The 12,254-nt window shown below is 39.0% G+C and overlaps 1 protein-coding gene across 1 annotated transcript in view; it reads right to left on the bottom strand.

Moving 5' to 3' along the window:
• dnah5 (dynein, axonemal, heavy chain 5) overlaps nt 1–12,254 on the bottom strand; it is a 94,930-nt gene that overhangs the window by 66,405 nt on the left and 16,271 nt on the right. Inside the window, exons 22-41 of the mRNA XM_040012864.1 lie at nt 11,978–12,174; nt 11,745–11,838; nt 11,131–11,273; nt 10,839–10,915; nt 10,633–10,757; nt 10,296–10,531; nt 9,890–10,108; nt 9,690–9,752; nt 9,148–9,386; nt 7,972–8,119; nt 7,760–7,852; nt 7,288–7,487; nt 6,989–7,142; nt 6,337–6,500; nt 5,958–6,114; nt 5,526–5,738; nt 3,666–3,890; nt 2,507–2,679; nt 1,221–1,291; nt 764–871 (exon numbers count right to left, since the gene is read on the bottom strand). Of these exons, the coding sequence (XP_039868798.1) occupies nt 764–871; nt 1,221–1,291; nt 2,507–2,679; nt 3,666–3,890; nt 5,526–5,738; nt 5,958–6,114; nt 6,337–6,500; nt 6,989–7,142; nt 7,288–7,487; nt 7,760–7,852; nt 7,972–8,119; nt 9,148–9,386; nt 9,690–9,752; nt 9,890–10,108; nt 10,296–10,531; nt 10,633–10,757; nt 10,839–10,915; nt 11,131–11,273; nt 11,745–11,838; nt 11,978–12,174 (3,099 nt within the window). The remainder of the gene's footprint in view (nt 1–763; nt 872–1,220; nt 1,292–2,506; nt 2,680–3,665; nt 3,891–5,525; nt 5,739–5,957; nt 6,115–6,336; nt 6,501–6,988; nt 7,143–7,287; nt 7,488–7,759; nt 7,853–7,971; nt 8,120–9,147; nt 9,387–9,689; nt 9,753–9,889; nt 10,109–10,295; nt 10,532–10,632; nt 10,758–10,838; nt 10,916–11,130; nt 11,274–11,744; nt 11,839–11,977; nt 12,175–12,254) is intronic.

Raw genomic sequence — 12,254 nt, forward strand, 5'->3', positions numbered from 1 at the left:
TGTTGTTTTTTTTATCTGTATTGTTATGATTTATTAGAGAAAAAAAACAAAAACAAAAACAAAAACACAGGTCTATAACCTGATAACTCAAACCCTTAAACTTCTTTCTGGGTATATATTTATTGTCACGGTCCTGGGTCGGTGACCCAGTGTTTTGAGTTTTGTTGTGTTTTTGATCTTTGAGTTCATCATGGTTATCACTGTTAGTGTTTTGGTTTCTGTCTCAGTATTTCTAGCTCTCTAGTTTGTTGCTCTGTGATTTCTAGTTTTTAGATTTTGTTCCCGTGTCCCTATGTTCAGTGTCAAGTCTGTCTCTGTGCCTGTTGTGCTTCCAGTGTGTCTGGTTTTGCTTCACCTTGTCTCGTTAGTTTTGATTTCTCCCCCAGCTGTGTTTCCCTCCTGTCTCCAATTCCCTGATTGCTCCAGTCCTGTGTTTTCCTTGCTCTGTGTCGTGTTGTACCCTCACCATGCTGTCTGTTTCCCCCCCCCCCCCAAATTCCTGAGGAAATTCTAGTTCCCAGTCCTGGTTCGTTTTTCTAGTTCGTGTTTCTTAGTTTTTAGATTCAAGTGTCTAGTTTAGTTTCGAGTTTTCTAGTTTGGGGTTTTGGTTTGTTTTTTGTGAAGTTTAATCTTTATGTAAAGCCTCCCAGCAATAAACGCTGCCTCTTTAAGTTCATTCTGTGTCATGAGTTCTGCAATTGGTACCTACTGCCACACAGTGTATCATGACACTTATAGCATGACTTTACTTAGTGATTCTCACCTTTAAATATTCTCCCCAAGCCTCTGAAGTCCATCTGGTCAGAGCAGTTGAAGACCACAACGTACTTTCCCAAACAGCGACCCATGTCTTTTATGGTCTCGGTCTTTCCTGATAACAAAAGGCAACATTTTCACAGCCTAAACTGAAATGCAACCATTTGTATGCTGATAGAAAACCTGACAACAAATGATCTCATAATAGAAACTATCAAAGCTAACTCTGTAATGAAGCCGTTCCCGACTGAGATAGCTGTGTTGTTTGATTCTTCATTTAAATGACCTGAGTTGTATAGAGTCTAGAAGGGTAAATTATCTATATTTAAAATGGTTAAATTCAATTACTTTAACACTTGGCAAACCTTGGAACAGCTTTTAACATGTCTGTCCCAAAATATTGCATTTTTGATTCAATGTAATTTCCAAAAAATAGATAGATACTGTGTGACTAATTTTCATACCTGTTCCAGCTGGACCAGCAGGTGCTCCACCCATACTCATACCAAGAGCTTGGGCTAAAGTGATGTAACACCTGTCCAATTGTAGACACACAAACATAATAACAATCTAATTTCATAAATCATGAATCATTTCATAAATTCATAAGCTAATAATATCCATACTCAAAATGACCACAAATGAACGTGATCTCATTCTCCACAAGGTTCAAGGATTAAGCTTTAGAACCCTGCCCCTGAAGCTGATGGGGATTCAGCGATTTGCTCAAGGACACATCAGCAATCAGCATGACTGACAACAGGACCTAGCCCTCTGGTCACTGGTCTCCATCTTCATTACAATGACTGACCTCGGGGTAAAAATCATGGTAAAGCTGGGATACTGACATATTTTCTCTCCTTCAGCAGATACAGATTAATTCTGACCACTCCGTAACCAGATTTACTTTTTTCATCCCGACATCTTTTTTGCCACAATTTAGGACCACTTGCACCTTTCCCTTTTTTTAACGTGATGTGGTGGCAGCGAGGAGGTAGGACAATGATAGCAAGCAAAACAAAGAAGAAAGACAGCATGAGAGAATGATGGAAAAGCAGAGCTGTCTTGGTGCCTCTAGCCATAAGGCCAGCATGCCACTTTTTTGGAGAGCTGCTGTCTGATGTTAGATGGTAACTCCCTCCCTAGTGCTGTCCTCTCACATCTCCTCCTTGTCTCTCCTCATCTTTTTTTCCCTCCTTGTCTCTTCTCATATTTTACCCTCTGTGTCTGTTACTAAGACACTTCTTGTTGTTGGACTGCTGTCTCCCTCACACTGTCTGATCCTCTTTCCTTTTCTTTCTGTCATTCATATCGCCTGTTAGTTACAGATGTGATGATCGCTGCTTCATCCTGCTTCATCCTGCTTCATCCTGCTTTCTAATTTCTCATCCTCACAGTCCCCGAGTTGTCTTTTTTTCTTTGCTTTACAAATCCAGTCATTAGTCAACCACAGAAAGTTTAATCCATTTCATGAAACTTGACATTACAACGAACAATCACGGTCAAGTTTTCAGCATAAATCTAGAGTGGGTTCCTAAAATAACTGATGCATGATGCAGCATGCATTTCTGACTTAGTTACAAAGGCAGGGTCACGTTTTCTGTACAGTCACTCCAAGGTTACACTGTCTTTGTTTAAACTGCAAAAAAGAAAAGTTTTACTGCTGTTTTTTTCCTTTATTTTCTTATTAGTGTGTGTGCATATGACTTTTGCCATTATGATACATTTTACTGACGTATGTCTGCTTTACCTGTCCGTCAAAGGTGTAATGACAAGCCTTTCGGTACACCCCAAGAATTCATTCTGGTAGACAAAGCCCACATCTGTAATGTTGATGATCATCTTGTCTGAGTCCTCATTGAAGTAGAAACGGCACTGCTTCAGCCATTCAAAGTCACTGGAGCTTTTGACATGCAACCGGCACTAGGTGGAGAAAGGGTAGCGATAAGAGACAGGGAAAGAGGGAAAGAGAGGGCAGAAGGAGACAAGGGGATGGAAACAGAAGTGAAGGGAGAAGGGAGATGGCATGTGAAGAATAAGAAATTGAAGGGCACCACTCAGAAGATTATTTGAAAAGAGAGATGAAAGCCGGATAAAAGAGGGGAAGAAAGGTGGAAGGGCGGGATGTGTGAGGAGGGATTTCGGTGACAGGAGGGTAACATTAAAAGGGTGGAAAGAGAAGAGAAGCAAGAAAGTGGAGGATGAACGAAGAGGTCATGAAGTGAAATGGGAAGAAAGGAAGGTAAAGGATGGGGGAGAGTGAAAAGGAGGGAAGAGAAAAGTCCAGCAAGTTAAAATGATGCAAATGGGAAAAAGTACAAAATGAATTAGAATAGTAATGAATAGAAGAGATAAAAAGCAGAATATGTGTGAGAAAAAATACAGTGGGGGTAGAAAAGTAGCAGTGTGATATATTATTGGAGAGGAAATAAGGTGAGGCAAAAATGTGTTTAGAAACAAACAGGACAAAGGAACATGAGCAGGACAAATTAATGGTATGAGGTAAATAAATACAAATGATTTTAGAAAGAACTAAAAAAACACATCCAAATAAAGTTTCTTCAAACTGCTTCTATTAACCTTGGGGTTCAGCAACATGCTTATTCTGCCTTAAGTGGAGATTCAAACACAGTCGTGACTTTAAATATTACTTGACTGCCATTAAAACCCCTCTGACTACTTTCGACAGAATTTACTCGCTGCAGTAAACAACATTTTGTATTCTGACATGGCAGCCCTTGGGAGTCTGAATATCAAACACAGTTTACAGAGTGGTTGCTATTTTGAGCCGGAGATTCTAATCTTGAACAGAAATTGCAAAGCGTTCATGTGCACAGTTCAGCGTCAGTCTAACTGATCCCTGCTCGGATGTCTCTGGCCTCTTTTCACTGTATGATCAACATACTCACCAGTTCATCAAATATGTCCCTCTGGTGGACATGAATAGTGATGAGGGTCTCGTACTTGGTCCTCTCCACAGCCTCCAAGTCTCTTGTGGTCATGTCAATCAGGGTGTTAAGGAGATCCAGGAAGAACTGGTTGGTTTTGGACATGATGCGACGATCGTATCGGGCATTGGTCAGAGCTTCTTCTGAGTCCCTTGTCCAAATCATCTGAATACCCAGTAACCCCACCTGCATTAATGTGCAAAAAACAAAACACATCATAATGGTCAAATGTACCGATGACCTTAGAAATCTAACTATTGTTTTGATGAAGGAATACTATAGCAGTTTAGTACCACACCCCAAGATTTACAGAGAAAATAACAGCCCCAATTCCCAAAAGTTGGGATGCTGAGTACAGTATAAATAAAAACAGAACGCAATGATTTGCAAATCTCAATAACCCATATTTTAGTCACAACAGAACATAGAAACAATAAAATATACTTATAGAAAACACACCCTTTTAAGAAAAAAAAATACTTGTTCATTTTGAATCTGATGGAAGCAACACATCACAAAAAAGTTAGTGCAGGTCCATGTTTACCACTGTGTAGCATTCCCTCTTCTTTTAACAACAGTCAGTAAACATCTGGGAACTGGGGAGACCAGCAACTGTAGTACGTGGGTAAGGAATATTGCCCAGTTCTTTTCTGACACAGGATGTTTCCAGGTGGTGAACAGTCTGGACTGATGAAAGGCAGTTAAAAACCCAGAGTATCCTTCTACAAAGTATGCGATTTAGCTGAAATATGCAGGTTGTTCCCTGAAAAAGACAGGGACATGACTGGATTGGAGCATATTTTGCTCTAAAACATTTAGATACTTTTCAGCAATGGTGGTATCTATCCAGATGTGGAAGCTGCCAGTTTCATAGGCACTAATGCACCCCCATACCATGAGAGAGAGCAGAAAAACACAGATTGCGTGAGGATGTGGTCTCCATGTTGTATAAAAAGTTTTCCACTTTGGCTCAGTCAGTGTTAAATGACCTCTGGTCCAGAGAATATAACGGTGATTCTGGATCATGTTCAAGCTTTTTCTTTGCAGCATAGAGCTTTAGCCTGTACAGCAAACTGTGCTCCCACACATTCATTTTCTGGAGGTGTTCCTGAGCCCATGCAGTGATTTCCATGACAGAATCAGGCCTGTTTGTAATGCAGTGCTGCCTGAGGGTCTGAAGCTCGCAGGCATCCAATATTGATTTTCAGCCTTGCACACAGAGATTTCTCCAGATACTTGGAATCTTTTGATATCACGTAACGTAGATGACGGGAAATTCATATTTGCAATTTTACACTAAAGAACATCATTCTGTAATTGTTCTACAATTTCAGTTTTTTGCAGATTAGTGAAACTCAGCCCAATTCTTTCGTCTAACATGCTCTATTTATATCCACTCATATTACTGAGCTGTTGCCAGATATCCTAATTAGTTGCAAAATGTTCCAGCTGCTTTTTTTACTACCACTAATTTATCCAGACTCTTGTTGGCTGTCGTTGTAGTCATTAAATTCAAAATGAGCCAATATTTTATCTCAAAATAGTTTTCTCAGTTTTAAACATTTGCTAGATTTATTATATGGGTTTATAAGACTTGCGAATCATTGCATCCTATTTTAACTTACATTTTGGAGCATCCCAACTTTCTTTAGAATTTATTTTGGAGTTTATTACAATGTTCATAGTAGATTGCCTCTTTAGGCTACACAGGTTTCTGTTTTTGAGCAGTGCCGTCCTTGCTCCACAAGGATAGTCAGTTGTGGTCGAATCAATGTTTTAAAACGTTTGCGGATTAGTTCCTGGATTTGGACAATGACTTACTTGAGATGGGAAGGAGTTGAGGAAGTCAATTAGCTGGAAGCCAGAGTCCTGGATAGCCAGAGCAGCTTGTCTGATCACAAGGTGCAAAGACCTCTGGGATTCTTTCAGCAGAGCATTGAGCCACACCTCCACGTTCCCTTCAGCTGTGACGGGACGATCCAGCTCCACAGTCTCTCCCTCGCGTGATGACACGGCCAGAATGCGGTCATATATCTGTGAAAGGCGACACTGATTAGATCGATTATTATAACTACAATGATGAAGTTATTTTTCTTATAAAACGTATATTTTTCAAATTCTACATTACTCTGATTAGTTCATTCAATTTGACATTAAAGCAGCTATTATATTTTATTACTTTCATGTTACAATCACATATTTTTCAGAAGGTTAAGTGTTTAAGATAAACAACAAAAAAAGAACATAATCCACCTTTTCATGAAACTGGACACACTTGATATTGTCAAAGACATTGAGAAGGTGGGCCTGGATGGTGTGGGAGTCAGAGGCCTGGCCCAGGATCTCCAGCAGGGCAGGATCAGAGACAAAGAAGAAACGAGGAAACAGCAGACGCTTCTTCTCCAGATAACTGTATGACCACATAATTTTAAAAAAATCCATACAAAGTATCATCTGACAGACAATACAATAAACCAGATAGTTAACTGTACAGCATAAAAAGGAAACCAGTCACTTCACTTACCCTCACTACTGATTATCCTTTAAAATCTTCTACCTTTCTTTTGGTGGTTAAGTTCATTAGAACCTAAAAAGAAGGGCCATGGTGGTGTTTTAAGTTTTTTCTACTCACCCTGTTAGAGACTTCTGACAGATCTCCAGCTGTTCGAGGAGATGTGGAAGCAGCTGTCCCATGGTCTCATCCCCCACGCATGACTGTACCACATTGGGCATTTCATGGGCTCGCATCATGATCTTCACCCATGACTTATCAATGTTAGAGAAACGCTTTGCTTCCTAAAAAGATTGAGTTAGTCAATTATCTCATGATCAGACTGTTTTATTATTTTATTTTGTATTTAGTTGTTTCTTTTAAATGCTTGGACGCTGTTTGGCGCCGATTTTAGAAGTAAGCTCGTAAAACAATCTTACAAAAGCAACATTTCACTATTATTTCTCCTTCTTTTAAATGTCAAAACACTGTGGCCTGAAAACATCGCCTGGACCAGTGATTTATTTTGCTCAAGAGACTGTGAAATATAATTTTTGAAAATGGAAATAAAAGAAACTCAACGCCTGGCACATTAATGCACTACTGCACCTAAACACCCAGAATATTGTCCAGAAATCTGATAATGATGTAAAGATAGAATTTTTTTATGTAAATTGTGTAACTGCAAATGAGTAATATCAGTTCAGTTCACTTGTTTGCCTTTTAAACTGCATTTGGAGTCCATGTTTAAGCCTGATAACCAATATGAATCACATCCTGAAATGTTGTTCACCTTAGGCAACTGTTTGGCGATATCTCCACCCACAAACACAGCCTCCAGATAGATCCACAGGTTCTGGACAGTCATCCAGTGCTCGATAATATCAGTGGTGTTGGAGAGATTCTGAACCCACTTCTGAATCTGGGCTTTAAATGGGGTGTTGTACCTGAAAAAGAAGGTAAATCTTCACGTTCGCCTTACTTAGGGACGCACACCTGTGTGTGGCTCGTCTAATGTCTAGATTTCCCACAGCTGTGGAAGAAGATTATCACTACCGACACTAATGATAATGACACTCAACACTGCCGTACCGGTTGCTCATAAGGGATCCCAAGATCATTAGGCTATCCTCCATGCTGGCAATGATCTCTGATGTGCTGTCTCCTCTCAGCAGCAACTCCCCACGGGTCTTAAAACTGGCAAATGTAAAAGTCTTGTTGTCCCACTCAGCGATCACTTGCTTCAGCTTTTGTTCAATATCACGCTCTTTCACAGCACTGATGCAGATATCCTGCACAAGGACCCCGCCCCCCAAATGTTTAAAAGCAATAAAAATGCTAATGGCAAACAGATGCATATGCACTGAAAAAACAGGATTGGTGTTTGCACTGAACAGGACCACCTATATCAGTTAGCAAAGTTAATTCAATATATTACTCTTTAAACTTTTTAAATGTTTTCATTTCCTCCAAACAATTTTCCAAACTTGTATTTTATTTGGAATTTATTATATCAAATAAAAAAGAAAACACCCTGAATTAGCAGCTAATGATTCGTTTGTACCTCAATCTCTTCTTTATACTTGAGTAGAGGAGCCTCCATTATGTTACGCAGCTTGAATGTATCAGTTTCCACCTCAAAGGTATGGCCAGTCACCTGGATACAAAACAGGACAAATTACAGCTATTATCATTATCATTAGGTTCTGGTGATGACTTGATTTCAGTCAATAACATTCAGTTGCAGTGCTACACCAGTGGCCATGTTTCACTAACCTCCGTTATTCTCTTCCAGTGCCGGGCCATCATTGCTTTGTTAGTCATGAGTTCCAGCAGGGGGCAGCACTCACTGAATTCATCAATTGTTTTCTTCAGATCCTGAAAGGCCTGCCACTCTTTCAGAGCACGAGGCAGTTTTCGACACCTGGTAGTTCACAGGACGTGACAGTCAAACTCGTATTTATTGTCTTCTTTCTAAACTACACTTTAGCTCTGCTGAAGTCAAGTAAAGTTGACATGAACTAGATTAGATGTATAGTTGACATTTTGTTTGTTAAAGGAAAAGTATTACAACACACTTCAAGTTTAGTATTAACGCTACAAGAGTCATTGGATTGGGCAACTATCCTTCCTTACTAGCACAGAGCAAAAGTTCATGCATCAGTGTCTGTTCATAGCTTCACTCAACCAAATCAACACCTCCACAACGGATAGCTGACGTTTCTGCCAGAGGAAACAAATATCCTCTCTTCTTCAGCTCTGACTATAGCTCTATATTTTCCTTCTGACTGCTTCTAATGTTTATCTAGATTTCCATTGTCAAGTAATCCCTTCCAGCTATATTAAAAGTTGTTCTTAATTTCTTTAGGTAAAATAAACTAGCCTGTAGCCTATTAGCCTCTTTCCCCATCAGTGTCCATTTGACACATGCTGGACAAATGTGACCACATAAAGGGCAAAGATTAGCTTTGCATTGTGAGACTGAAATATTAATGCAGTGTTGATGAAGAACAGGAAGCTTTGTTTCTGCCACTGGAAAAAAACAAACACTTTTTTTGTTGTTATGTAAAACTTTTGGGTTAGTATCTCGAAATTATAACATCTCGAAACAAGTTTCCATATTGTAGCAAGTGAGAGGAAGCAGTTTCTTTAATGCCTGAAAATAAGAGTGATGTTTATGGATGGACTAATGAAAATCATTTAATTTAATTCTGCTTTTTTTTTCTTTCTCTTTGTGATGTCACCAATTCCTGCAGTAATGACAGGGCTTGATTACACAGTATGAGAAGGTTATTTTCTCACATAGTCAGTTTTGTTTGTTTCCAGTTCAGCTTCTTTCCTGAAAACGTCTCCTTCTTCATTAACATATTTTAAGCTCATGTTACTACATCTACAGTTAAAAGAGTTCAACAGTTGCTTGAATAAAAAAAACAAACAAATAAATTGTCAAACCTCGTCTGAAAGTCGAGCAGCTCATTATTAATCTTCTCGATGCAGATGTCAGCCCAGAGGATATCATAGTAGCCATTAACTGTATCGATGACATTGTTGTAAAGGCCGTACAACTTCTGCAGCAGAGCCAGTTGCTTCCTAATCTCCAATAGCTGAGGATGCTGGGTAACAGGAAGTCCAAAGAGCTCTTCGCCTCCCGTGTAAGTGATGTACTTCCTGAACAGGTTGTCAAATCGATTCTGAAGAGGAGAAGAGCTACGATCAGGTACAGCTTACGCTCTGATGGACTTTAAAACATTAGACATTTGAGGTAAAACATTTGCAATTATCTGAGTATAATTTATACAGAATAAAAAAATCTGTCTTTTGCTAACCATGAAATAGAAACTGTAATAGTATAATAATAGTAATAATAATAATAAAAATATAATAGCTCTTTTAACATCAGTTTCAAGTAACTACTTTTCTGAGGCATCAGGTCAATGCAGGATCTAAATATTTACTAACTGACAGAGAGACAAAATAATTAATCACTAACCAACCTGGAACATGATCAGCCGGTCACTGGCATCTTGGGGTGCAAGTCCCACAACCATGGGACCGTCCTTAAACAGAGAGGGAAAAGTGTCATTTTAGTAGCTATTATTAAAACTAACCTTAACTGTAATTAACTGAGCATTTCTTTGTTGAATTAAAATAAAAAGTTTAATTGAAACAGAGCAAACAGCCATAGATACTTTACCTTTTCATAATCTTGATAAAAGTGTTGGCAGTCTTCCAGAAAGGTCTCCACATTGCTGACCAGTTCTTCTCTGAAGTTTGGCTGCAAGGCGACCAGCTCGTTCTGCACCTCTGTGCTCCGGGACAAGAGCTTTTCCCAAGTGTAGCGCAGAGTATCCACTTTTTCAGCCTCCTCTTTAGCCACTGATAGTTCATACTTATGGAGCATGGCATAGGACTCCTGTGAGGAAAAATAAGATACTAAGTCTTCCACCTGACAAAAACTAGAATGTGCATATGTGTAATTATTTCTTTCTGAGCTTCTTGTACAGACTCATAAAGTCAAACAGCTAAAAATGTCTCTTTCCCACTGTGTGTATTTGTGTGTATAAAAAGAGCTTCGATAAATATGTGATGCTGTGGTTTACCTCTATGGGCCCAACTTGAAAATCAATAGATATCTGGTGCTCTCTGATCTCCTTCAGTGCAGCCATGGCAATACGAATATCATCCAGGTCTTTGATCTGTCGATTTAGTTTCTTTCCTGCTTCATCTACAAAAGCAAAAATGTGCTCCATCTCTGAGCGACATTTCCTGTTACAGTAAAGTCCGTAGTCCACCATCCAATTCTTGATTTCAGCAGAGAGGGACATCTTTAAGGGTGCTGGCAGGAAGTAATATGAGCATGCAGAGAGCATCATTTAACTTGCTGAAAATCTCGAAAATCTCATTCATGCTGGTTTTAAATTTGTAACTTAATAAGACCTGTGAATAGCGCCAAGGCTCCTACAGCAATATACTCTGGTTCAGAGTTTACTTCCAGCTCTAGATCTCGATAGAAAAGAATCTGGCTCTCAAACTCCGATAACAAGGGACTCCCCTCGATAAATCTGTTCAAAACACAAACAAAAATAGCATTAGTGCGATGTCAGATAAGCAGATTTATATAGAAACCATACATTTCAACGTACTTCCTCATGGTCTCTTCACGGTCTTTCCTCCAGATGTGATGGTAACGGCTAAAGTGATGTAGAGCGGTCACCACTTCCTGCACATTAATATCAACAGGAGAATATGAAATGAAGTGCACTTATAGAAAAATAAAAGACATTTATATTCATTAAATATACAGAAATATAGATGAAAATATCTGTTGTAAATGTGGGATAAAGAAATATAAAAAGTGTATGGCATGATTTAATAAAAGACAGCTAAGTTTGGATTAGTTTCATATAAAAAATAGCTTAATTAAGTGCCATGTACCTTTTTACTGGAGGTGATAGAGGTGCTAAGTACAGAGATTAGCTTGGCTATTTCCTTGTTCTCAGACACACTCTTGTAGTAATTTCTGGCTTGGAACGGGATGGCCTGGATCACAGAAGCTGACATGTCTGAGGTACTGCCATCTGAAAATGACAGAATTTCATAGAAAACACATTGAGCAGAAATGATGGACATTATTCTTCCAAATATTAACTTCTGGGCTTTTTAAATAATTATATGTTACAGGTCTTTTTACAAGAGAACATGTTAATAATGGAATTACTTCCATTTAGTTTTTCTCTCTGTGTATATATAATTTCTAAAAGTAAAATGTGCTTTTCATAGTGGAAATTGATTATCCCTGCCGCTTTCTAATTAAATATGTATTTAATTTGCATTAAATATGAAATTCTTGAATATTTTCCTCCCCAAGCAATATTATGTGTTTCTGCCCCTGGTCAGATATTTGCTTGCTCTGCTGAGCTGTAAAATCGAGTTGTAATTGTATGCTGAAAACAGCAGATCTTAAAATTTTAAAAATGAGTGAGCTGACACAGTTGGGAGCTGTTGAAGGTCTGAGGTTAAGCTATGAAAGTGATAATGTTCTCTATTACCAGCCAAGCTTCTGTATGTTGTTGCGCCGTCCTCTGTTTCGCTCTCAGAGCTGTCTTGTTTCAGTGCTGCCATTCGCCTTTCATTCATTTGTCTCTGGAAAGGGGAATGTAAAACCTCCGGGTTTATTTAGTACACTGCTGGACCACGACAATATTAGTTTAAAAAGAGCAGTTCTAACAGTTTATTACAGTTATCAAGCTAAATGTCACAAATTGATTTTTCCTTTATTCACCTTAGATATCCTTTCTTTGCTCCACTGGCTGACTCCTTTGCTGACACTGACTACACACTCTACAGCGCGGTTTAGAGCCTGTTGAACCTCCTCCAAAGCTGGAACCATGACAATGTTAGGGATGGAAAGGGTCATGTTTACTCTGAAGATTGCATGGTGATCGCTGCTTTTGCCATGGCTGGTTGAGTCACTTGCAGCTACAGAGGGAGAGAAGGGTAACACACATAAAGTATTGGAATAGACATTTTATGAGCTTATTTTAAATATTTTAGGCCTT

Source organism: Simochromis diagramma, unplaced genomic scaffold (assembly GCF_900408965.1).
Source record: "Simochromis diagramma unplaced genomic scaffold, fSimDia1.1 OVJJ01000618.1, whole genome shotgun sequence".
NCBI classification, from domain to species: Eukaryota; Metazoa; Chordata; class Actinopteri; order Cichliformes; family Cichlidae; genus Simochromis; species Simochromis diagramma.